We start from the raw sequence: 26957 nt of genomic DNA, 5'->3' as shown, positions 1-26957 counted from the left end.
ATCAGATGTGCTACTTTTAAATTTTTAAATAAGAATGCCCCTGTGTGTGTCAGATATTTTGTACAGTGTGTTGAATTTGTAGAATTGTAAATGTTGAATGATTTCATTCATGAAAGTCAGAAGCCATCCTTTGACCCGGGGTTGTATTGTAACCAAGCTACGTATCTGAGTTGTATGGGTATGATACGACCTGGGTTACAGGAAGGTCATGCATCCTGGGAACTACGTAATGCACCTTTATCAACTTCATATCAGTAAATGATAATTGAATCAAATATGTTTAAATTCATTGAATGTGTGTGAATAAAAATAGATTGGATTTTTTAATGTGAAAAAAGAATATATATATATATATATATATATATATATATATATATATATATATATATATATATATATGTGTATTAAAGCCATCTATATGGAATTTTGCTTCTTGTATGATCTTTACATTTAAAAATGTTATGCCAGTGTGTGACAGAAGCATGTGTATGTGAGAAAAAAAAAAAGAGAAAGAGATGAAAGAGGGAGACTGGGAAAATACACTCAATAGTTTGAAAATTGTCTGCAAAACAAAATATGTTCTCATTATATATTTTTTTTCATATTACATTATATTTAAGACATATTACACATTAGAAGACAAAAAGCTATATCAGAAACACTTTTTCTTCCAGGCATCATCAGCTAAAGTGATGTTTTTATGCCTACTCTTACTTGCCATTTCACATAGATATATTAATTAAATTTCTATATGCAGAAACTAGTAAATTCAGTAATGATAAATGTTTGTAAAATATTATATTTAAAAATGAATTATAGCCTACTTATTTATTGATTATATTTAAGATCAGAGTCATTCTAAAAACTGCATGTTGTAGTATTTGTAGCACGCTATTCAGATTAGTTAAGCATTAGAACTCGTATCGAGAATAAATTGACGTGCCAGAGGAAGTTTCGATCGGAGGCTTGTGTTGTTAATTTAGAAATCACGTGACCAATGACAAACGAAACCTCAGTTTCTGTCCAATCATGTGGGTGTCGGAATGTTCAAACCTCCAGATCTTACGAGTAGCCTAAGTTTTCATTCAGACTTATGCAATTACTTTTTTTTTTTTAAATACACAGTCATACAAGTAATATGAAGAATAAAAATTATTTAAGGAAAATAAAATATTTCTCATATGCAATTCATATAATCTGTTATATCATACTGATATTCGTACTGGCATTTAATGCCACAGTTAAACGGGTAAATTAAAAATTCAACAGATGCAAACACAAGTTTATTTTTTTCTTTTATTTTAATGGAATATGTGCGTCGTCCTACGCAGCTTCAATTACAGACTTTTGGCTGTTTTATTATTGTTTTTTACTAACCACCAGATGGCGCTGTTTCCGACGCTCTGAAAGCTTTGAATCTTTTCCCAGAACAGTCGTGGGACTGGGAAAGTCTCATAATTTTGCCCATCACTACAGGTTTGTGTTTAACATCTATGATTTGTTCAGTGACTGATTTTTATATGCAACTTGTACAGCAGAAACGTAGGTCATGAGGTAAATAAATGTAAAAGCAGCCTATTAATAAATGTAGGGTTAATAACGTAATAAAATATGCTATTAAATCATTGTTTGTCGAACAACAAATGTAATCAATAAAGTGTAAATTACTAGTTATATAATACAGATAATAACAACAGCACAGCAATACTGAAATACACGAATGAATTACTTTTATTGTTGAGTTCTTTTGGGGAATCAAAATTGACGACCAGTGTAATCCGATTCCCTAACGAATGACTCTTCTGAATCGGTTCTTTTTCTTGAATCAAAACCATAGATACTGACCATAAATAGATTGTATAAAAACGGACTCAGTTGAATTCTAATTCTAAGTAAAATATATTTTATCATATCTGACTTGAAATGAATCAGAACGTCTACTGTGGTATGCTATGCGTGACTTATTAGACTTAAATCAGACACTTGACTGTTTAAATCAAATGTAGTTTATGTGTTTTCTTGTGGGATAATCAGTGTCATTTTATTGAATAAATTAAATCTCACTTTTTTGGTTTAATGTTTTTAGGTAATACATATATTTTGGGACTAGTTTATCTATTATTATTAAGGCATTTATTCCGACTCTAAAAAAGTTTAAACATTCCTTTTGAAAACATTGTCTCAGTTTAATTATCTAGTTTTAATCTCTTCTGTTCTTTGCTGATTCCAGTGAATTAAATAAGTGCCTTTAAAGTATTTATTTCTTAAAAGTCCTAAAAGAATCGAAGCGATTCCGAATCATGTTCCGAATCATAGACAGTAAAAGAGTTCCGAATCCGTCACCTTTTGATGGGTGACCCTTAAATAAATGTGTAGCAGTGGGTGTGTCCCTAATGAAATTATCCACGCAATGAGTATTCCTCGTCATATAGGCAAATCACAAACGTTAAAACACGTTAATTCCAACCTTTTCTTCATCAGAAGAGGATATAGTTCCAAAAACAGCACGAATAGCGCGTTGTTGTTATAAAATCGCTCGAGTCCGGACTAATTTTAGTTCCTGTGTCGCGGTTTCCATACGGACTTGTTTGACAGCAGCGCTCTCTGTCTGCTTGAGATGGCGGCCAGATCGGAGAACGCGAGGGCCCAGTAAACAGTTCACCTGCGCGTCTATAACCTCCAGAGAAGCGCAAGCCGTGGTATTTACCCCATATCTACACCCTCTAGAAACAGAAGAACGCTATGGAAGGCGGGAAACCCACCCTGCCGCTGGTTTACCAGGCCGTGCAGGCGCTGTATCACGACCCGGACCCTGCCGGCAAGGAGCGCGCCTCGGTCTGGCTGGGAGAGCTGCAGAGATCGGTGCGTTCACGAGCGGGCCTACTGCGCCATTGCACCTTCGCCCAATAATACACATTTACGATGTACGCTGCATTGCAACTAGTATCCCTTAAGGCCGCAGTGAAGCTTTCTGAAGCACAAACAGCAGTTGTGTTGGGAAGTAGAGCTGGTCACATGTGTTTGGACTGTTGTCGGGGTTTATTTGTATCCATTGCTGAATCCATTCCGCTGTGGTTAGATGGATTTAGTGCGAGTTTTTGGTAGATTTAAGCAGCAAGTTTAGCAGAAAATATGGTTTATCATCTAGACCAACTTGTTAGTAAGCTGGTGACTGTGTTTTGAACATGTTAGCTAGTTCCTTGTTGGGCATTAGCTGGTTGACCAAGTTCCAATAACCAGCTTGTCCACCGAATAAACCGGAATAACCAACTAGTCGCTATTATTTGATAGTTTAAGATGTTTTAGCACTCTAGACTTTCTAGAAACCAGCTACTATGTTTCAAAACCCATCTTGTCTACGCTGGGTTTACCAGCAGGGTAGGTTGAATTCAGACTTTGGATATACAGCTTTTTTTAAACCCCATTAGACATTTTAAATGTTGGCATTATAACACAAACACTGCAAATGTAATTTCAGTGTAAATGTTGCCCCTGCTGTTTTGTCCTTTGAGTTACTGGTTCTTCACTTAGTTCCACTTCAGCAAAGTGTAAGATTAGTGATAAGGAAGGTGTTAATATTGTTAGCGTTGAGAACAACACATTTGTTGCATTTTGCAGAACAGAGTAGCACAACATTGTGATGCTGATGGTGAGAATTGCATGGCTTCACATTTGTCACTTAAAGGGATAGTTCTGTCTTTTACTCACCCTCATCTCATTTAAAAACTATGAATTTCTTTCTTCTGAACACAAAATAAGATATTTTCAAGGTGACCAAACTGTTAATAGTAACCATTGACTTCCATGGTATGAAAAAATACTGTGTTAGTCAGTGGGTACCACCAGCAACTTGAGGATGAGTGAATGATGACAGAGCTTTTATATTTTGGGGTGAACTATCCCTTTAAGTCAACTGCCCTGCTCCAAACCACACACTGATCTACCAGTACTGTCTGATAGATATAAAAATTGATAGCCTGAATGCACTGTAAGTCGCTTTGGATAAAAGCGTCTGCTAAATGCATAATTTAAATTTTATATATATATATATATATATATTACAGTTTGTGAGTATTGAGTTAAATTAATTTGTTGAAATCTGAAATGACCCTATAATTTGACAAAAGACTGCTGAATGCAGTAAATTCAGAACGTATTTTCCCCCAAAAATGCTCTGCAATATTATGACATCAATAGTATTAGTTACATGGCTTCACCTTAAGACACTTAAGCTGATCTATCCTGACATTTTGTGTAGTGAAAGCTACACATATGTTCCTGGTTCCTGATGCTGGTATTTATTTGCATTAGAAATATGTATCTTTGTGTGATGCATCTGATGTGAAAGTGTTTATTGTTTTGCTTTTCCTTATTTATTCAAAATACGACTGGTCCAGCTTGATGTTCAGTCAGTGGCTGTTAGTGATATCTAGAGAGTGGGGTGACGGATATAATGCTGGTTATCCATTTGAAAATAGCGAATACAGTTGATTTAAAGGCAGGGTAGGTGATTTGGTTCAAATACATATTTTGTAATTCTGGTTGAAAGTCTTTTCACATCCTGATGGCAATTACTAAGTTAAGTGTGTCTACATGTATTTATATGCATTTTTTTTAGTCTGTGGAAGGCGTTGGACCATAACATTTTCGTCCAATCATATCCCTCGGTCCGAGGACTTCGATAGGTTGTCCTACCTGCCTGTAATTGTATATATTTGCATACCTCCGCACAGACATGATACATCATCAGTGCATTCCATTACGCTATTGCAGGCCAAGCAAGAATGGAAAGCGTTATTGTTTTACTATTATGCTTTTTTATTGTCATGTTTTCTAAGAGGTAATCTGACCGCTTATTGGCACTTCCTCATTGAAGTTGTTCTCCTGTGCAGATGTACGCATGGGAGATCTCGGATCAGCTCCTGCAGCTGAAGCAGGACGTGGAATCGTGTTACTTCGCAGCCCAGACAATGAAGATGAAGATCCAGACATCGTTCTATGAGCTTCCCCCAGAGACCCACACCGCACTGAGAGATTCACTCCTGTCTCACATCCAGAACCTCAAAGACCTGTCTCCCATCATCATCACACAGGTAACGTCCCATCGTCTGTTTGAACTCGGGTTGCATCTGCTAAACGTGACATGATTTGTGTCCTGAATCAAAATGAAAATCAGTGGTGATGATCTCAAACATCTGGCATTCATGATCGTGTTTTGGACATTTAGTGTGAGGTGTTAACAGGGACTGTCTATCCCGACCACACTGCAGTGCTACATATTGAGAACGGTTAAGAAAGTGTCACTGGTGTTTTAATGTCATTCTCTTTCCCAGCTTGCATTGGCAATCGCAGATCTGGCTCTTCAGATGGCCTCGTGGAAAGGCTGTGTTCAAACCCTGATAGAAAAGTAAGAATCCACTCCAGACTTTCTTTCATTTGCATGTAATTGATATGTTCCTTATCTTTTACCCTGTTTACAAATAATATTGAAATAACTCACTCCAAAATGGATATTACATATAATGAAAGTAAGTCAGGATTGCTTGGTGGCAAAATTTCCTAAAATGCAAGATTTTTTGTGACTTTATGAATTACCTGTGAAATAGTTGGTGTCACCTTGAAATGTCATAGTCTACCCAACGCTCTGTTATGCTTCTTCCAGATACAGTAATGACGTGTCCTCCATGCCGTTCCTGATTGAGATACTCACCGTTCTGCCGGAGGAGGTGCATAGCCGCTCTCTAAGAATCGGAGCCAATCGACGGTCTGAGATCATTGAGGACCTGGCCTACTACTCTACCACAGTGGTCACTCTTCTGGTATAACACAGTTATATTTGCACAACAATTCCTGTCTTCAGATAAGATGCCTAGCCTGTTGGTCCAAAATTTAATGGTTTTCACACATATACTCCAGACACTTAAAGCATTTCCATGCCGGTATTGTTAAAGGGGTCTTATGATTCGATTTCAAGTTTCCCTTTCTCTTAGGAGTGTTACAAGCTGAAAAGTATGCTACTGTTAGTATGTTTTCTTATTAGTTTAAGTATTTGCTATTGACTGTTCAAATGCGCAACCACTGAAGCTAAGCAGGTTTGAGCCTGCTAAGTACCTGGATGGTAGACCTCCTGGGAAAACTAGGTTGCTGCTGGAAGAGGTTTTAGTGAGGCCAGCATTGGGTGCTCACCCTGTGGTCTGTGTGGGTCTTAATGACCCAGTGTAGTGATGGGGACACTATACTGAAAAAAAAGCACCTTCTTTCGGATGAGACGTTAAACTCAAGCTCCTGACTCTCTGTGATCATTTAAAACCCCAGGATGTCTTTTGAAAAAGAGTAGGGGTGTAACCCCATCATCCGGGCCAAATTACCCCATTGGCCTCTGACCATCATGGCGTCCTAACCATCCCCATACACTGATTGACTTTATCACTCTGTCTCCTCTCCCCCAGTAAGCTGGTGTGTGTGCTTCTGTTGCATCATCCAGGTGGTTGCTGCACACTGGTGGAGGATGAGGAGATTCTCCCATTTCATGTAAAGCGCTTTGAGTACCCAGAAAAGTGCTATATTAATGTAACAAATTATTTATTAAGCAGATATGTTTACTTTATTTTAAATAAGCAGAATTCACAAAATTAAGTTTGCAAGGCATGAAAACACATCTCTTCCTCTATGGGGCCATTGTCTGTTGCTTTTACTTATTCTTTGTTCTGTGCTATCAATCCATCCATGCAAATCATTTCAGTGGTTTAGGCCCTGCACAAACATTTAAATAATAGTTTATGATGGTGAGCTTGAATGTTGTTGTATTTCCATGATCAGGTGACGTGTGCGGAGAAGTCCGGACATGATGAGAAGATGCTTATCAAGGTGTTCCGGTGTTTGGGGAGCTGGTTTAATTTAGGAGTACTGGACAACAACTTCATGGCTAACAATCAACTGCTGATGATTCTCTTCCAAGTGCTGGTAAGTTCAGACAATGTGGTCAGGCGTTCACTTAACTCCCCATTTCGCTTACTTTAAAAATCTTTTTTCCCCCTCTCTTCATTACAGCAGAGGGACGAGACGTCCACAAACCTGCATGAGGCGGCATCAGACTGCGTGTGCTCAGCACTGTACGCGATCGAGAATGTGGCTGTACACATGCCTCTGGCCATGCAGCTCTTCCAGGGAGTCCTCTCTCTAGAAACAGCCTACCACATGGCCGTAGCCCGAGAGGACCTCGATAAGTACGTATGGCATCATTTGTGATCAATGTACGCAGGTCATGCAAGTATCAAACAAAATAGCACTGTTCTGATACCCAGTGAGATGCCATAAGACAGCATCTTAAGTCTCATGGGACCATATAAGTGGCATTTGGAATAGTATGCATGGGTAGCTAAAACAAATAGCACTAAGCGAACAGGAGACTGGACTCTTGGGTGATTTCTGTGAGTTTGATGTTAGCATGCCGCAAAGATAAAACGTCAAATTGTGCAATACTCAAAATGAGAGACTCTTCTCACAAATGATCTCATTTCATTTGCTGTTTCCACCGTGATGGATTTTTACATTCCTATTGAAGCAAACCTCGCTAATCTTTATTATTTGGCCAAAAGAAGGTAATTTAAAAGGCCGCTTATATTCATACTCTATCAGGAAGCTCTTTAGGTTTTGAGACCGAGCGAGTGATCTCTGTTGTGTAAACTGCAACCAGTTTTTTCTTGCTTTTCCACCACAGGGTGCTAAATTATTGCCGGATCTTTACCGAATTGTGTGAGACGTTTTTGGAGATGACAGTAAGGACACCTGGCCAGGGCATGGGAGATCTCCGCATCCTAGAGTTACTGCTTATTTGTGCCGGACATCCGCAGTATGAGGTGAGAGTGAAAGCTGACACATTCACACATAATGATAAACGAAAGTGACTATGAGACTTTCAAGCATCCTCTTAACTGTCTGTCGGGAACCTTTGTCCTCCTTCAGGTGGTTGAAATCTCGTTCAACTTCTGGTACCGTCTGGGAGAAAATCTTTATAAAATAAACGATCCGGCGGTCCACAGAGTGTTCAAGCCGTACATACAGAGACTACTGCACAGTCTCGCCCGCCACTGCCAGCTTGACCCGGATCATGTGAGCGTCCTTCCCCTCCCATATCCAATACAAGCCACTTCTTTCCAGTGCTTATTGCTTTTGTACAACAAAATTGAATAAGCTTCATGATCTCTTATTTTGTGTTTCCTGTACAGGAAGGAGTCCCGGAGGACACAGATGATTTCGGCGAGTTCAGGATGAGGGTGTCTGATCTTGTGAAGGATGTCATTTTCCTAGTCGGCTCCATGGAGTGTTTCTCACAGGTAGAATTTATACTAACAGAAACATGAACTGAAAGTGATTTGAAGAAAAGCCCCCAAAATTATTTTAATATTTAGAATGATTTATTGAGAAACGAAAGGGAATATTCAACCTTACCGAACTTATTATAAATACTTTGTGTCCTCTCATCAGCTGTATTCGACTCTGAAGGAGGGAAACCCCCCATGGGAAGTAACTGAGGCTGTTTTGTTCATCATGGCGTCCATTGCTAAGAGTATAGATCCGTAAGTATCACTTTCAGTTATGACTAAACCACTTCATATTCAAGACTCTTGCTTTCACCAATCAAAGTCACACCTGTGGCTGGGGTAGTGCAAACTTCTTGAGTCATGCTGTTGCAGATTATACATTTCATTATCTGATTGTCCTGTATTTTGAGGTTACTAAACTTTTTTTTTTTTTTTGTAATGTTTAATGATGCAGTTATCATTTGTAAACTATGTAGTAATTAATTGGAATTGGAATTAGTGTATGATGCTGATATGCCTTTAAAAATATATATTTCTGACACTTTGTATAGCTCTAGTTATTGATACTGGATTACAGATTTATTTAAATTCTGATTCACAAGCTCTCGATTTGATACTTACCTTACTTAGCTCTGATTCTTTTGGATGTTGTTCAGTCCGTTTTGGTTAAATATGAAAAATTCAGCTAATACTGTAATTATATAGGGCAGTGTTTCAGATTGATTTACTCCTCTTTTTTACACAACAAAATAGATAAGTCATGAAATCTCTATTTTTAAGGCTCAGGTATACTTAATTTTCTGCGTTCCATTTCCTTGACTCGTTCTGTCTCAACATAAACCGTGCACTGTTGCACTCAGACAGTGTGAACGCGGACGGCTAAAGTACACTTTGGGCTTTACCAAGGCCTTGTTATTTGTCAAAAGCACTGGTGATTCTGTTGCACATATAGCGTTTTGTTTGTAACTGTAAATTGTCTCCCTCTCTCTCTGCTGGCTCCTAGTGAGAATAATCCCACACTAACGGAGGTGCTGGAGCAGGTAGTGTTGCTTCCCGAGACGGTCCACCTTGCTGTTCGCTACACCAGCATCGAGCTGGTTGGCGAGATGAGTGAAGTGATCGACCGGAACCCTTGCATGTTAGGTGACTGTCACAGTCTGGTTCATTACATGATACATGATCTTCACTCACAAGATGTATTGTTTCTCTGTGTGTATTCATGATGTCTGTATTGGGTTGGTAGATCCTGTTTTGAATTTCCTGATGAAGGGCTTGCGGGAGAAGCCGTTAGCCTCTGTGGCAGCTAAAGCCATTCACAACATCTGTTCGGTGTGTCGAGATCACATGGCGCAGCACTTCCAGGGCCTGCTGAACATCGCCCGCTTGCTCGACTCCTTTGCCCTGTCAACGGATGCTGCGGTTGGCTTACTGAAAGGTGTTTTTTTTTTCTTTAATAATCTTTTTAAAATATATAGCTGTTGATCTTAGTCATGCCTTTGTTGTTTGGCTGGTTTTGTTTAAGTGGTGTGATTGGTTTATCTCAGGTACGGCGTTGGTGTTGGCCCGCCTCCCGCTGGAGAAGATCACAGAGTGTCTGAACGATCTGTGTGCGGTTCAGGTCATGGCACTGAGGAAGGTTAGATACTTCTTACTGTGTGCTCTGTATTTCTGAATGTTGGTGGTTAACACAATAAAGTAATGTCTGTTTCTGTGTTGTCTTTGTGACCAGCTGCTGACTGCGGACTCCAGTAGTGGGAAGTCATCAGACCCCACTGTGTGGCTGGACAGACTGGCTGTTATCTTCAGGTGAGACTCAACATCAACACCTTTGCAATATTGTGAATATATTTCTGTAAAAAAAAAAAAAAAAAAAAAATATATATATATATTTATAATTTATATAATTTTTTTTTTTTTTTTTTTTTTTTTTTCAACTTGAAAAGGATTTTAAAGTAATTTCTTAAGGTTTTAGTAATTTAAAGTATTAAGTATACATGGAATGTTAATTAAATATTAGTTTGATTTAAATTATGTATTTGTTTTTATTGATTTTAGTTTTTATTATTTATTGGTTTGATCATGTATTCATTTTGTTTAAATTATTTTTTTACTTATAATTATTATTATTATTATTGAATTTGTTAATATTATTTTAATCTGAATTTTGATGTGAAAATAGTAAATAAGTTAAAGCTTGGCATAGTGTTGGCATAGTGGTAAAAAAAAATAATAATAATTTCTTTAATGGCTTTGAGACTTAAGAAAATTTTAAAATCAAGTGTAACATTTGTCCTTGCAGATTATTGGTTTTATATTTATATATAAAAAAAAAAAACTAGGTTTTTAAATATGTTTAAGAAACTAATAACTAAGAATAGATAAAAGATAATATTTCATCTGAATTCTACACCATATTGTCTTGCTCGTAAATTCACAATTTCTCTCTGCATGTTATTGTAAAAAAACAACTCTTTAACATTTATTATTAATATTATACATTTCACAATTCCGTTGAATCCAGTTGGATAAAATTTAATTCCTCTCATTAAATCTTCATTTCACAAAAATGTCACATTAAAGAAGTTGAATGTGTGCTGTTTCAGTTCATGCTGTTTAAAAAAAAAAAAATTCTTAAAGGGTTGAAATCTTTCTCTATTAGACACACAAACCCCATAGTAGAGAATGGACAGACACACCCCTGCCAGAAAGTCATTCAAGAGGTATGTTTAGCTGTGTGTTGAATGACACGGTACTCTGTCTGTAAGTGTGTTTCTTTCTAATCATCACTGTTCTTTGTTGTAGATCTGGCCGGTGATGTCTGAGACGTTAAACGCCCACCAGAATGATAACCGGATAGTGGAGCGTTGCTGCCGCTGCCTGAGATTTGCAGTGCGTTGTGTAGGCAAAGGCTCTGCTTGCCTGTTACAGCCACTTGTTACTCAGGTTGGTCTTTTTGCCTTAAAGCACATCCACCGATCTGAGTGTGTGTTTCTGAAATGGAAGATTCAGATCATGAATGGATTTGTGTTTCAGATGGTGAGTGTGTACCAGGTGTACCCTCACTCCTGTTTCCTGTACCTGGGCAGCATTCTAGTGGATGAGTACGGCATGGAGGAAGGATGCAGACAAGGCCTGTTGGATATGCTACAGGTATGCCTGAAACACACCAGTCTAACCCGCAATCTCATGTAGATAGACTTTAGACTTAAAAAACAAAAACTATATATATATATATATATATATATATATATATATATATATATATATATATATATATATATATATATAATATTTTTATATTAAGCTTGAACAAGGTATGACCGTTTTTGAAAACATTATGAATCCAACATTAAGAACATATTTTAAAACTAATTTGGCATTGACCAGCTTACAAAGTTATTTAATTTGAATCTTGTGCTGCGTTGAGTTGATTAAAATTGATGATGATGATGATGATGATGAACTAAGTGTTATTGATCAGTAGCTGCATTTTCCCCTCTTGCAGGCTCTCTGTATGCCGACCTTCCAGCTGTTAGAGCAGCCTAATGGACTGCGCAATCACCCCGACACAGTGGACGATCTTTTTAGACTCGCCACAAGGTATCAGTTCTATGTTAGAAAAACAAGCAACTTGATATGATAAAACAAGTTCAAAATAAGCGACTTGCCGCACTACAATAAATGCAAGAAAAAAGCCGTTTCCTCTCATTATTTCAGGTTTGTCCAGCGCAGTCCAGTCACACTGCTGAACAGCAGTATTGTCGTCCACATCATCCAGTGTGCCATCGCTTCTACCACTCTGGACCATCGAGATGCCAACTGCAGTGTCATGAAGTTTATCAGAGACCTTATTCACACCGGGGTCACTAATGACGTGAGCAGCACCGTCGATCAAGCTAAACCAATCGAAAGACCTTGTATATACATTTTCAGTGCATATAACTGATTTTCTTCTCATTTAGCACGAGGATGACTTTGAGGCACGTAAGGGTCTGATTGGTCAGGTGATGGAGCAACACGGGCAGCAGCTAGTGACTCAGCTGATCAACACCTGCTGTTTCTGTCTGCCACCTTACACCCTGCCCGATGTAGCAGAGGTACTCTGGGAGATAATGGTCTTTGATCGGCCGGTATGCTTTTACTCCTTTTGAACACGCAACACTTTTTGAATACAGATGAACCTTTACACATTTCAAATATCTCCAAACACCTTGGCAATAGAATTACCATTGGCTAGTAATTAATTATTTCCCAGAGCTCATATTTATACAGCTTTTGGCTTAATGAATATTAATCGCGCTGTCTGTGTTCGGTTGAAATGTAAACACTTTTAATCATTTATACTAACAACCTTGTCAAATGTGAGTAAACCACTCGCATGTGAGACTAAGTTTCCATGCTAGGTGACCAAATAATGTCTTCTCGTTAGCCATTGGCTAATAAATTGTTAGATTTCACTCGCCAGTGTTTGAGTTTGAGGCTAAGTATAAGTTTAATGTAGATATTTCATTTTGAACAATTGTCAATTCTTTCAAAAATGAGGCTGTGTTGCCAAAATTGTCACATGTTGTGGCTGTCTCTGTGTCTCTAGACATTTTGCCGCTGGCTGGAAACCGCGCTGAAGGGTCTTCCAAAAGAAACAGCAGGAGGCGCTGTAACCGTCACACACAAGCAGCTCACCGACTTCCATAAGCAGGTCACAAGGTGAGTTTGTGTCGGCTGTCACCTGATCCTTCAAAGAAGGCCGTGAACATCAACTGCATTAAGATAACTTCATTATAATTTCATTACACTCCTGAAGAAATCTGCCTGTTCCTTAATTAAACAAGCTTTTGTAAAAGTAATATAGTGCTTATCAGTGTAGATTACTCGCAACATTCAACATCTTTTGGGGTATTGCAAGTTGGTGCAAGTTCGGTTCTCCTTCTGGTTAGCTCAGTACAGCATGCATTAACAAGTACCCATAACCAGTCGTCCAAGAAGGTGAAGTATCTCATACTTTGGCAAGTCTTGGCCTGAGGAATAAGGAGCCTCCCAGCATGGTGTCATGCACAGATGTCAAATGCGTATTTTGACAAATGAGTCACAGCGTTGCATGGAAAGTCCAAACCATGCCAGACTGATGGATGCAGCGCTGTTGTGTTGCTCGCCCATGCTTTCGGCGTGTTTGGAAATTGACCTGTGATTAGTAATAACAGACCAGCTCATTGTTTATTAGTTTGATGAAAAGTGATGCTAATTTATTCTCACTTTTTCTCCATCTATCTATTAATCTGTCACCCCAGTGCAGAGGAATGTAAACAGGTTTGTTGGGCGATAAGGGAGTTCACCAGGCTGTACCGATAGCTGTCTTTTACAAGCTGATGCTGCAAGACCAGGTGATACAAGCATATTGAACTCTCAATTTGTCATGTTATTGTGCATAACATGGAAACTTTCTCCTCAATAAATGATGTTTAACAATGTAATTATTTAAATGATCAGATCAGTTGATTTAAAATGTAATTCCTTTTAAAATTTGTTTTAAATACATTTTAAAACTTTTATATTTGTTTTATACTGTGTTCTTAAATCATTTTAAAATTAACTTTATATTTAGATGTAAAAATATTATATTGTATTACTATATATTTATATTAGGGCTGGGCAAGTTAACGCATTAACTCAAACGCAATAACACCGATAATTATTTTATTGCATGTTAACAGTTTTTTTTTTAAATTATGAAATTCCGTTGCTCAATGGCTATGAATACACATACAGACAAATCATGGCTCACAGGAGGGGATGCTCCCGATCAAATTATTTAGGTTAAGCATCAACATTCACAAACCACTGTTATTTTTAACAGAAAAGAATGCAACAAGCTTGTAATCATGACTTTATAAGTTGGAAATAGGTAGTTTTCTCTACCCGCACATCAAGTGTTGTCCCACACTGCTGGGATGGGTCCTGCAATCGTGCAGGTCTCTACTCTGAAGATGCCCGTTATAATTTTATGATCGAGGCTCTTTTCTATATTTTCTATAAAAACGTTCATGTCCTGGCAGTGACAAATAACAGCTTGTTTTATATTTGATTTGATTACATTAATGTTATAAGTTAAGATTTACAATAAATATTTTAACTGCTACTATGTGAAAGGAATACTGCTGTAAAAAAAAAAGCACCTTATTTGTTTAAAGTGTTTGCAAACCAAATGTGAGCCTGGACCACAAAACCTTGAATGTCTTCTTGAATGAAACCTTGGAATTTTTTCTGAAAACTGAATATATAAGTTTTCCATTGATGTATGGTTTATTAGGAACGGACAATATTTGGCCGAGATACAACTATTTGAAAATCTGGAATCTGAGGGTGCAAAAAAAATTAAATACTGAAAAAAATTGCCTTTAAAGAAAGTTGTCTAAATGGATTCTTAGCAATGCATATTACTAATCAAAAATTCAGTTTTGATATATATATATATATACAAAGTAGGAATTGTACAAAATATCTTCATGGAACACTATCTTTACTTAATATACTAATGATTTTTGGCATAAAAGAAAAATTGACTGTGTACTGTGTATTTTTGGCTACTGCTACAAATATACCCGAGCGACTTAAGACTGGTTTTGTTGTCCAGGGTTACAAATGTTATTACACTTTTGTACATGTAGCAGTACTTTTAAATGAAAAGGTACACTACTTTTGAATGCATTATTAGTTTTGTGCATAATGTGATTCATTTCGATTAATCACAGACAATCGTACGATTAATCACGATCTCCCCTCCCCCCCCCCAAATTAATCGTTGCCCAGCACTAATATATCAATAAGATTTATTAAAATATTTGTTAGATTTTATTTTTCAATGTTAACTTAATGTAATGAATACAATTCAAAATCTTTTGTATTTTTTGCTTTTTATTTATTTGTTATAATACATTTAAATGTAACTTTCTTTTTTGGTGTTATTTAATTTAATTGGAACTATATACATGTAATAATTATCATGTAAATATTGTATTATGAAATTTTAATAAAGTAAAGCTTGAAATAAGTTTATAAAATTAAATGTATCTTTTTCTTTTAAAATTTATATAAAATTTATCATTTCTGCTGATAAGAAAAATCATACAAGAAAACAGTTTACATTTATTTTTTCCCCCCCAATACTATTTACTGTTGTGCAAACAGGCTTTGCGAAAACTTTATTTTATCAAGTCATAAGCAGATTAAGTTGTTAACAAGATCTTACACATCGTCAAAAAACTTCCTTTTTTTAAGTCACAAATGACTGAAGAACTCATGAAAATTCATTGGTCAAACATGTTGGAATGATATAAATATTTCTGAATAAATTCAGCATTTTAAAATGTTCTCTCTTGTCCTCTGCAGGTCAGATTTTTTGTTTTGCTAACATTTGGAGGAAGTGGCAAAGGGAGATGACCATGATGACCACTGTTGAGAAACTAAAGGGAACTCTTGCATGAAGGATTTGTGCGACTTGGCACCATGGGAAAGCCGACCAATCGAATTGGAGCTTTGGAGTGGCAGGGTTTCAGGAAAAGCAGTTTGCCTTGTGGGTGTCAAGACTGCAGCCCCATCCCTCCCTTTTACCTCTGAGCACACTGATGTCAGCCGCACTGAGAGAAGGGGGGGTTATTTCAGAAGGGACACCGTTGTCTTGTGGGAGGGGGGCCATCGAATGGACGCTGAAACACACACACACACACACACACACACATTTCAAAACATAGATGAACTTCTGCATCGGTCGGATTTCTGGGGGTCGATCAAAAACCAACGAAAAATAAGGATGTGCCTGGTTGCAAATCATAATGCATCATTAAAAAAAAAAGAGAGACTTGTACGTTTTTAAAAACAAATGGAGATTTATTTTCATGGACGTGTGTTTAGAGATCAAGATATGGCTTTGCTGCCAGTGCCATAAAAACGACTACCAAATTAAAGATCGTCACAGCAGCAGCCTGCGCCTGTGGGACATTTGGAAAGGGAGAATCTTGGGAGACTTGGCATCACCCTTGATTATTTTTAAAGTTGGGTGGGATTTTATCCATACAGGTTATGCTGTAAATTATTCAGTGGACTGGCAGAGGCTTTTTTTTTTTTTTTTTTCTCACCCTATTGGCACATTTTGAGATGCAGAGATCGTCTTCGGCCGATTGTGTGAACAAATAAAACCAACATTGTGAGGAACAAACTCATTTTCGTCTCGTATCTTTTCAGATGCACTATTGTGTTTGAGAAGTGATTTACGTTCTCTTGCAGCTCTCAGAACCTGTTTGACCAGATTTCATTTTAGAAAAGTTATATGGGTCCATCTCGTTTTCTGAGTCATAGTAAATCGAACCCTCCTCTATTGTCTTGTAGTTTTCCACAGGCCCTACAATCATGGGTTTCTCTCAGTTGGACATGTAAACCCTCGGGTCACCCCTCCCACATCAGATTTGCAGAATGGACGTTATGTAGTCATATCCGTTCAAGTTCAACAGATTCGTGTTGCTGGCAGGGACCCCATCGGATGAGAACTTGCAAAGAACTTGCATATAATGTAAGTCTTAAATCTAATAGTGACAGCTTATTTCAGGTTTTTACAGAGTCAGAGTTGTACTAAGGTTGCTCAAACGTTAAGGAGATGAATCATACTGTGGTAACCTGGTCATGCCAGCAACCATTTAAAATACTGCAATGGTATTTATTGAAATAACATTTTAAAAGACAAATTTACATGAAGACAAAAAATGTGGGAAACGAAATGTCAAGTTTGGTCTCCCATGTAAATGTTTTCAGTATGGCATCATTGAGGGCATTTATTTATTCCAGTACTCCATAGATCTTCCAATTCTGAGTAGGCAATGAACAAGATGGTGTTGAAAAATGAGCTCCTCTTTCAGTTATTGGATGTTTTGAGCCCAGGTGTGGTGCGCATTTTGACTTTGCAACAGTCTGTGGAGCTCTTTGAACTGCTCCACCGTTTGGTCTTTCAGGTCAGGGTTGGAGATCTGCAACCGAATGCTGTCTGTGGACCACGAAAGCTCGCCTGAAAACATCTCTGTAAGGATTCTTGCAACAACTGGAACAACCTAGATAAAGGAAAAACAGCAATATTTAGTATGAGTAGATGCTGTTTATTATTAAGCTAAAGCAATCAATGCTAGTTTTGATAAGCTAAATTATAAAACCACTCTAGCCCTGGGTGCTAATTGGCTAAAATACAACATCTGTTCATCTAGTTTTATCAGTGCTATATTGTGTGAACAATGTTGTATGTTCTTCCTGACACAATTTAACATGGTTTGCTAAATTATAAAAAAAAAAAAGCAGTGGTCTTAAAATGCATTATGTAATAACAGTTTTGACTTACGGTGTTTGATCTCCTAGTTATAGCTGTGATATGCTGCCTATCATTGCTAACACCACGTGGTTTGCTAGATTTAAAATATGGCTCTAATTTCGGATGCTGGTTGGTTAAAATACACAATATAGTAAAATCTTTGACATGAAACAACCGCTGTTTATTGTTGCCAACAATGCAATATAGCATGGTTTTTCATTCAATTTTGAAACAGCTCTGTTTCTTGATTCTGATTGGCTAAAATATTATGCATAGTAACATTGACATGAAACACCTGTTTGCCTAGTTATAACTGTGCATTGTTGCCAACAATGTAATATAGCATGGTTTGCTAGTTTTGAAGAATGCTAAATTATAAAACAGCTCTGGTTCTTTAAGCGGATTTGCTAAAGTACACAGTTTAGTAACGTGATATGAAACACCTGTTTACCTAGCTGTTGCTGTGCTATATTGTTAATATAATGCTGTGAGTCATTTGCTAATAACTCCATCTAGCAATATAGCACAGCCTTGTACACCTTGCACAAATAAACACCTGAAGAGTTTTTGCACTCTAAATGAAACCAATAAACATGGATTTCATCTCCAAACCTGGACAACGATGAGCTTTTTCTCCTTGGGCTTCCTGTCTGGCCAGTCCTCTCCGAAGCAGAAGTAGATCTCAAAGGGTGGTGGAGTGGGCGCCTCTCCTTTCTGATACAAAATGAGACCTGAAAAAAATAATAATAATTGTAAACTAAATAAATTACATACCAAATCACGATGATCCCATTTGGTGTCTCCTAAAAACATACAATTGAAAATTGTGAAAATGTGTTGTGTAACTTTTTCTTTTCTCTTTTTCACTTCCCAGCAAAGACGGGAAGCTTCTTAGTACTAGTGCAATAAATGAAGAGCAAAGTGTGTTAACGCCATCGGACTCAGACAGAATGAATTTGAAACATTTTGTCACCTCATATATCAGTGACATTTCTCTCAAGTTTAAAAGCTGTTCTTCATTAACAGTGCATAAAATAAAGAATTCTTCCAAACTCTGAAACTTGAGGTTCAAAGACAACCCAGTGGTTGAATCCAGACCCATTATCATATGTGCTCAATTGTTTGTCAGTGCTGTAAAGCAGTCCCAATAAATGAGGATATTGTGATTATTGAAATGAAAGACTGATTCCTCTTACCATGGAGAAAGTTGTTCAGACTGAAGACCCTGATCTTCATTTCTCTTTCCATTGGATTGGGTGGACCCTGCTCGAGCACACCTGGCCCGGACCAGAACACTTTACACTGGCACAGCCTGATTGCGTAGATATCTTGTCCTCTGATCTCTAAAATCAGCCCTCGGTCCATCACATCCAGCAGATGATCAGTATAGAACCTCTGCTTCTCGTTCTGGATCTCAGAGGTTCCTGGGAACAGCACCTGCTGCAGCGTTACCGGACCAAACAGCTCTACTTGCTCTGGTGTGGGCGCCAGATTACCGTAGTAAAGTCTACAACCCTGAGGGTTGCTGACAGTCAAAGAACCAGTTGTCCGACCCCTGTACTGGAACTTGATATCTAGATCAGTTACTAGGAAAGAGAAAACAGAAAGGAACATTTTATCGTCATTGTGTGGAACACAAAAAGACATGTTCAGTAGAATGTTGATGCTGCTATTTTCCATATAATGAAAGCAAATGGTGACGAAGTGATAGAAAATTACTCAAGGCATTATAAAAGTGGTCCGTACCAGACTTCTGTAGCTATATAGAAACAAATCTAAAGTTAGATTGATCACTGAAAATGTTCTTGACAGATCTCAAATTTCACTCATCTTTTTGTATCTTTTCTATCAATCCATGTTGGGCTAGATTTAACAAATCATGGCAGATGTCAAATATGTCAAAAGTCTATGGTTTTCATTTTGAAAACTCTTGTGATCATTTTGTGGTGCTTTTACGAAAATAAGACCAATGTTCTCTTCTATGGAAAATACATGAGAGTGAATAATGAAGGACCGTTCAGTTTTGGATTAACTTTTTCTTTAATAACAGATTGCCAGTCTAACAACTGAAATTTTCATAATTTCACAATACAATTAAGGTGTGCACTAGTTTTAGTAGCTCTATACACACCTCTTGCAAAGTCAATTAACATCAGCATTACTCAAATTGAACCAGCGGGACAAGGTTGTACTGCAATTTAGGTATGTCTTCATCATAAACTGCAACATTACTCAGTAAAAAACAAGGCATTAGAGGCTTACAGGGTAACATGTGCGGACTGCTCAGCAACTCTGAGATGCAGGGATGAACCTGGTTCTCTGCTTGAATTGGCACCTCTTGCATTGGGCTGTCCACCATTGCTTGAGGGCCTACAGAATGAGTGACTACATCTTGAAGAAGAGGCGGCGGTATGACTCCAGTCCCCATTCCCAGACCGTTTGAAAGTCCTCCACAGGGATATGATGCCTGCTCAACTTTGATTGCACCAGCCGAAGGTCCAGTGTTGGGCTGGGAGAGGTGAGAGGACATAGGAGCACCTCCACTGGGGTTATTATGGACAACATCTCTTAAGAGGTTCATCGGAGGGTTATGGTGGGTGGGATTATAGCCATCAGCAATAGTAGAGTTAAACGGATCATCTACTCTAGAAGGGTATGCTGGGTAGCTGGAAGGGTCTGTTAAGCAACATGCAAAAAAAAACAAAAAAAACAATTATATATATTAAATATATATTTTTTCCATACAGCATCCACTTTGAAGAAATCTTACCAATGGAGAGTTTGACAAAGTGCTGCAACTGAAAAAAAAAAATACTACATGAAGACATTGGTGGAAATCATGCTGATTTTACAATTTATTTATTTCAACTTGCAGTTAATCAAGCCATTTATCTACGCTCTGTTTATGTTCTCCAGAACTTACCTCCTCTTCCTCATCGTCTCCGGCATCTAAAATCAACAAAAGAAGGGATCATTTATTGGCTTTTCCATCTTTTATCCCTTAAAAGACTTTATGGCTTGACTTCTATGGTTTCTTTTCTGTGTTGATATTTCCTACTTAAGCAAGAAGATGTGGTGGGAAATATTGAATGATCTGAGCAGCTAACCCATTTAGAGCTTGAGAGCGAACAGCGTTGTTTCAGAAAGTATCCCATGTAACTGGTCCGAAGCATGTGTTCCCAGTCCTTACCTCCATTGACTGATTGGTCGCACACCTCATAGATCTTATAAGGCTGGACGGGGGTGTCCTTAGTGCCATCGTAGTGGAGTCCGAACTCTCGGCTTTTGTTTAGAGCACAGCGGAGATTGGCTTTCCATTTTGCTGGATCTGGCTCATCTACTCCTTCCTGATACTTGCCTGTTTCGAGAGCCCAAGCCTGCAGAGCAAAAGGAGTAAAACGGACTAGAAAATATCTAGACACATGACTTGTTCCTTTCTCTTTTAAACAGAAAATGAGCTTTAGTTATGTCACAGTCGATTTCAAGTATCATCAGGGGGCGAGGCATTCCTATTCTAGTATTTGTTTGGAAAAACATGTATGTAGTGCAGGATAAGTTGTCTATATTTTTGATGTGTTTTTCTGAAAATTAAAAACTCAATTTGAAAGCATAAATCTGCTAAATATGAAGTCTGTTAATGTACACTTGCTTAAAAATGCCTCAAATGAGTTCTAACAGTCGCAGAACAAATTTTGAATTCGCAGTCTTTCACCTCGTTCTATACTTTTCTTGACTTCCTCTTAAAATTTTGCCACAGTTCAGTCAAGTGGAATTGAAACTCCGTTTTTAGTTCTCTAAAGTTGCTTGCAAAAATACTAAAGATGATCTTTAAAAATCATTAGAACTTGTAAATACAGACATGTAATGCCTCAGTTTTCAGCAAAAAACACTGACTTTCCAATCATTTTCTTTTATTTGAAAAAATAAATACTGAAGAGTGAAACTACAAGGTATTTCAGTACCCCCAACAAATTCCCCCTAGTGCTAACTTTAGAACAGAATAAGTACAGAGTAAAAAATAGACGAGATACCACTTCAATATCTACAGAAAAAAAAAAAAAAGGTTACAAAAAGCAGCATGGGTGATTCCAAGACCATATTACTCACCTTAAATATAGTGTTCTCCTCCTCCAGGGTAGGCATATGGCGGGTGGCATGTCTCCAAGGGATCCGGAACAGTCTGCGCTCTTGATTGAGCCATTGCAGTCCTGGGTATTTCCCACTGTTAATCTAGCAGGGTGAGAAATGTTTACTTTACTAATGTAGAACAAGCTTAGGACGTCAAGATTTCAAATGATATTCCTCTGCTAGTTTTGCTTCCATTTTAGATGCTGATATCCGGAAGTGCTGCATGGATTATAGCCCTCATGCAACATTTCCAATCGGGTGGGTTTTTCGATCGAAATCACTGGATTTCATAGCAATGGTAAATGTAAAACTTTAAAGTAACTTAAAAATATCATAAAAGTATTCTATCCAACCTTATTCCAAATATTCTGATGGTCATGAGGTAAAAACTGAAATTCAAGTCGTCACTTTTCATCTGATGTAGCACTCAATATAATTTGCATATGCACATAAAAAAAAAAAAAAAATGCTGTGTCATGGTTTGGTTCGTCTTACTGATGTGAGAATCAATGCATGTGGCAGAATCAAGGTCATAAAACTACTTTTATGTTGCTTTTTGATCATTTATACAGCTTATATCATAAGGGTGAGTAAACTTTCAATCGTGGGTGAATTCTATCTTTAAAATTCCATTGTTTTTAGGCTTTTCTTCAGAAATGTTCCTTGAAATTACAAAGTGCATAGTAAATCACAATTCACCTGTGCCAGCAGCCACGGCTTCAGACGGATCCTCCGTGGATGACCACTCATGGTGCTGGTCAGAGGAAGTAGTAATGGTGAACACGGTTCTTTTGGTCAGCTAATATCATAATGGGGCGAAAAAAAAAAAAAAAAGAGAAATAGTTACATTGCTGACAGACAGTTTAGTCTGGAGGTTGGCAACTATCGGAGAGGAACATAATTATAAGCTGAATCTGCCAAAGAGAGGTGTTAAGCTGAAAATTTTTCTTTTTGAAAAGTATCACTCCACACAATTTTAGGGTAAAAGACTAAATAAATCTAAAACTCAAAAGCAGCACAATGACAAATGTGACAAGATGTGAGCTTTCAGGCCTCTGCCAAGTCTTTAAAATCGCTGCTATCAAAGCCGGTGCTCGTGGGAAAATAGAAAGCATGTGGGTATTCAGTTTGAAAAGCTCAGTAGCACTGAGGTCATGTTACCTCTGTAAATAAACGACAACATGACTGAGCACAATGAAGGCCGAGCGTGAACGCCACCATTAGAGCCACCTGCACTAAAAAGACATTTTAAGTTGTCTTCATGACGGCTGTGACTTATGCAGAAACGAAAAAGAGGCTGTGAAAGTTTCAAGGTCACTTCTTCTGATTAAACATTAGTCAAGAGACTTTGTTTTAAACAGGGGTCCCCAAACTCGGTCCTGGAGGTTTTAGCTCCAACTTGCATCAAAACCCCTGCCTGGAAGTTTCAAGAATACCAGTTAAACCTTGATTAGCTAGCTCAGGTGTGTTTGATTAGGGCTGGAGCTAAACTCTGCAGGACACTGGCCCTCCAGGACTGAGTTTGGAAACCCCTGGTTTTAAATGCCGTCTTGATATTGTCCTCCCATGAAGGAAGTGCTAATTTCATTATGAATCAACAAGAGGAACAATATTAACCAAATGTGTTTTTGATTTGGTTTACGGTGTAGAAGTAGGTGGGGGTGGGGGGGTACCTATATAACGATTATGTTTGGTGTACTCTTATGTAGTTCCTTTAACCCTCGGTTATCTTTATGTAACAGACTCAGTTCATCACTTTCCAAACATCTGCATATGATATCGTAAATGACGAAGGGATGGCATTGTGCATGTGTGAAGGTCCCCAGAAAAGCTATTTTTTTATTTTTGTTTCCCCCATTAGAAACTTTACATAGGGTCATACAAATTATGTTTTGAGAAACTTTTATCATTTATTTTATTTATCTATTTAATCTATTTTTATTGATTTAATGCATTATTGGGATCTAAATTTTTTAGAATTTGCTCAATATTTCTGTGAAATTAAGGTAAAAACAAATGAGATAATTATATTATATATGTCGGCAGTTCTTTTTAAGAATTCTGACATTAAGCACCTGATTTCTCTTCAGATATTTAAACAATACATTTCATACTAAAAATATTAATATATCATTTTGGTTTTATTTAATTTACTTATATCGTTGTTTTTAGATTTTAGTAATGCGATCAAATACATGCCATTTATTTTTTATTTTTTACTAAGGTTTCAACATACAATATTTTTTTTGATATTTTCAGATTTAGTAACATGCAAATAGCCACACATAAAAGATAAACATAAACATTGCCTATTACTCAAGAAGCCAACATGGTTGGTTTCCGAAGCCAAGTTAATACGACATAGCCCTCCGAATTTCATGCCTCGAAACCTCTGCAAACGGTTTAGCGAACTTCAAATCACTCACCTGCACTGAAAAGTGTCCAAACGGTGACTCGGGGTCGGTTCAGCGTCTACCTGACGGGCGCATACAGATCAGGTGAGGTTTAGATCTGCGTCTGTACGTCCTTTCAGCTCCAGCAGATCAAACGTCCGAGGACCGACTGAGCACGGCTCTCCAGGAGGACTCTCTCATATCCATGTTGTTTTTTTCACAAGGCACGAGACGACAGAAGACGTATTTGCAGAAGTTGAACAGGTACCACCCTTCCGGATGACAGGGGCCAATGTAAACGGAAGTGGTTTGTGTTTAATTTTTCATACATGCACTGTGACCCATCTACGCGGTCTGGGTTACCACTGAACACTAACCCTAACCCGAACCCAGTTAAACAAGGTCAGTGCAGTTTATTATACTAAATAAGGACTGAACGCCTGTTTTTATTGGTTGGATTATACTGTTTTGATTGTGAAGCTTGATGGTCTGTATCACATTTGTGAAGAAAATTAATTTCTGAACATTCATTAAATAGCCTATTTGGCTTAAATACAGAAGGCGACTATGAGATTGTTCTTAGGTTAAATTTAGTATTCATAGAGTTATTTAGACTTTAAACTGCAGTACGTTTATTTATTCACTAGGTGGGTTCTTATGACTTTTGGTATTTGTAGATGTACACCATGTGTTAGACTATTTGTATTGTAATCAAGACTGAACAGCTTTGTTATTATTATTAGTATTATTATTTTGCATTCAGTTTTATGACTTAATGTTTGTTAAGAGACTAGTTTTCTTTTACAGTTTATTTAAAGACTGTTTAAAATGATATATATACAATATATTATAAATATACATCATATATTATATATATAATTTGGGGTCTGTAAGATGAAATAAATCTCTAATTCTCCCCACAGCTATTTTTATTTCATTTACTTTTCAATTAAAAAATACAGTAAAAACTGTAATATTGTGAAATATTATAATAACTTAAAATATCCTTTTTAAAATATTTCAAAATTTTCTGTGAGTGGGAATCTTAATTCTTAATATAGATTCATTCTGACCCGACTTGTTTATCATTTTGATTTGAGTAGAATAATCTTCTTTGATAATCTTTTATATAAATACAATACAAAGAAATAAAGAAAATACAATACAAAAATACTAAGAAATAAAGAAATGTATTTTATTCTTTGTTAGCAACATCATGAAATGCATATGCTGTGGGAATTTTGAGTATATTAAGTAATCATGTAATCAATAAAAAACTAACTAGTCTGATTATGAGTATTTTAAAGGTAATACAATCTAATTACAAATATTTATCTTTTGTAATCTGATTACATAATCCAGATTACATATGATCAGGTATTCAGGTACTACCCAAAAATTTGGAAAACAGTAGCAATATTAAAAGAAAAATAATAATAATTATATATATATATATATATATATATATATATATATATATATATAATTATATATCTTATTTTGTGTTTCACAGAAGAAAGAAAGTCAGGTTTGGAATTATAGAAGGGTTAGTAAATTACAGAATATTAATTTTGGGGCAAACTATTCCTTTAAAGTGATGGGTTTTAATTCAGGATGTGGCATCAGGACACTTTTAATTTGTGCATGTGGCCAGGTTCTACAACCAGAACGTGCAATATACTGAATCAAGAGCAGGTTTAAAGTCCCAGCCAAACCCGTTGGTCAGATTAAAGGTGACCAGGGAGTTTTTGATCAATTCCAATTCACAAATCCAAATCTAAGTTTTCAAACAGTTGCATGTAGACTTTAAATCATCCTTAATGATTTCTCCTTCTGCACTCTCATGGATACCATTCCATACCTGACCTACAGAAGGAGACTGCTGGAGGAGCTGGGGATAACGCTGGTTGATCGGACTCCATTCCCATTACTCCCACTGTCCACAGATCCTACCTCCAGCCTGGAGTAGCGTATCAGTCCCGGGAAGGATCTGAAGAGGTTGGGCTGTTACAAAGTACCCTTACAGTCTTTATGTGCAAGAGTAATAGGAACTGAAACTAATTTGTGTATATGTGTTTTTAGATTATTACAGGAGAGTGAATACATGGATGATGGTAACTGTGAGACAGATCTGTGCTCGCTTATAGAATCCCTGACCTGCTATAGTTCCAGGAGACTCCAAAGGCTCAAGCTAAAACTGCAGGTACAGGAATAAACTCACTGCAGACAGAATTATGTGCAAGACCTATGACATCTGGAAATCAAACTTTAAAGACGAGAATGTCTTTTATAGAAATGATGGAGGAAGATGAGGAAACAAAGAAGCACAAAGTTCTTGTGGAGAAACCTCTGCACCCACAAGGAGACGTGGTCAGTGTGTAAATTGATTAAGAGCTTAGATGTAGCATTTTAAAATGTAGATGTTTTATGGGTGAAGTGTCACAGCATCCTCGTATTATGAAGTTAAGAATATTAAAAGCCGCTTTCAATCTTTTGAATGACCCCAGGATTGAGCCTGCTCTGAAAAATGCCACATGCTGCTTAAAAAAAGTAATTAATAACAAACTAATCAACCTTTCACTAAGGAGGCCCAACCCATACAGCATATCCCACAAGTGCTCTCTTTGTTCTTATTAAATGTGTATTTGTCGTTCTTTCACACCACAAAATTATATAAATCTGTAACTGATTTGCATAAATGCAGAGAGAGAACAGAGAGGGCTGTGAACAGGAAGAGGCCTCCGAATGCAACTGCTCAAGCATACAGAG

At 37.2% G+C, this 26957-nt stretch overlaps 2 protein-coding genes and 1 long non-coding RNA gene across 5 annotated transcripts; 2 read left to right on the top strand and 1 right to left on the bottom strand.

The window, feature by feature from the left end:
• Positions 1-2518: 2518 nt before the first annotated feature.
• Positions 2519-16537, top strand: LOC113047996 (transportin-3). Of its 2 annotated transcripts, XM_026209477.1 has the most exons (23): positions 2519-2862; positions 4893-5093; positions 5334-5407; positions 5663-5819; positions 6820-6963; positions 7051-7226; positions 7721-7859; positions 7966-8112; positions 8229-8336; positions 8488-8579; positions 9328-9467; positions 9568-9759; positions 9869-9960; positions 10054-10130; positions 10984-11044; positions 11127-11267; positions 11358-11474; positions 11830-11924; positions 12042-12198; positions 12287-12454; positions 12916-13028; positions 13610-13702; positions 15708-16537. In XM_026209477.1, exons 1-22 carry the CDS (start codon positions 2743-2745, stop codon positions 13668-13670), a joined length of 2772 nt encoding a protein of 923 aa, XP_026065262.1. In that variant the 5' UTR covers positions 2519-2742; the 3' UTR covers positions 13671-13702; positions 15708-16537. The 2 variants fall into 2 exon arrangements, with proteins under 2 accessions (XP_026065262.1, XP_026065263.1); XM_026209478.1 differs by lacking the exon at positions 13610-13702.
• Positions 16431-24532, bottom strand: LOC113047997 (interferon regulatory factor 5-like). 2 transcript variants are annotated; one of them, XM_026209479.1, is made up of 10 exons: positions 24222-24532; positions 22495-22594; positions 21775-21897; positions 20858-21044; positions 20591-20616; positions 20438-20465; positions 19930-20343; positions 18864-19253; positions 18280-18398; positions 16431-17416 (listed from the first exon to the last, which is right to left on the bottom strand). In XM_026209479.1, the coding sequence occupies exons 2-10, from the start codon at positions 22543-22545 to the stop codon at positions 17228-17230; spliced, it is 1527 nt and encodes a 508-aa protein (XP_026065264.1). In that variant the 5' UTR covers positions 22546-22594; positions 24222-24532; the 3' UTR covers positions 16431-17227. The 2 variants fall into 2 exon arrangements, with proteins under 2 accessions (XP_026065264.1, XP_026065265.1); XM_026209480.1 differs by lacking the exon at positions 24222-24532 and adding an exon at positions 22957-23190.
• A 1336-nt stretch (positions 24533-25868) lies between these two features.
• Positions 25869-26770, top strand: LOC113048602 (uncharacterized). Its single transcript, XR_003276511.1, has 4 exons — positions 25869-25921; positions 26061-26186; positions 26271-26391; positions 26482-26770. It is a non-coding gene; the product is annotated as an uncharacterized LOC113048602 (long non-coding RNA).
• Positions 26771-26957: the final 187 nt, after the last annotated feature.

Source organism: Carassius auratus, chromosome 29 (assembly GCF_003368295.1).
Source record: "Carassius auratus strain Wakin chromosome 29, ASM336829v1, whole genome shotgun sequence".
Lineage (NCBI taxonomy): Eukaryota > Metazoa > Chordata > Actinopteri > Cypriniformes > Cyprinidae > Carassius > Carassius auratus.
This window is presented reverse-complemented; position numbering and strand designations above follow the sequence as displayed.

Coding starts and splice junctions, on each gene's coding strand:
- LOC113047997 (XM_026209479.1), bottom strand. CDS start 22,545: ATGAGTGGTCATCCACGGAGGATCCGTCTGAAGCCGTGGCTGCTGGCA. Junction 21,045..21,774: donor AGGAGAACACTATATTTAAG/GTGAGTAATATG, acceptor TTTGCTCTGCAG/GCTTGGGCTCTCGAAACAGG. Junction 20,466..20,590: donor GAGACGATGAGGAAGAGGAG/GTAAGTTCTGGA, acceptor TTTTTTTTTCAG/TTGCAGCACTTTGTCAAACT.
- LOC113047996 (XM_026209477.1), top strand. CDS start 2,743: ATGGAAGGCGGGAAACCCACCCTGCCGCTGGTTTACCAGGCCGTGCAG. Junction 2,863..4,892: donor TGGGAGAGCTGCAGAGATCG/GTGCGTTCACGA, acceptor TCTCCTGTGCAG/ATGTACGCATGGGAGATCTC. Junction 8,337..8,487: donor CCATGGAGTGTTTCTCACAG/GTAGAATTTATA, acceptor TCCTCTCATCAG/CTGTATTCGACTCTGAAGGA.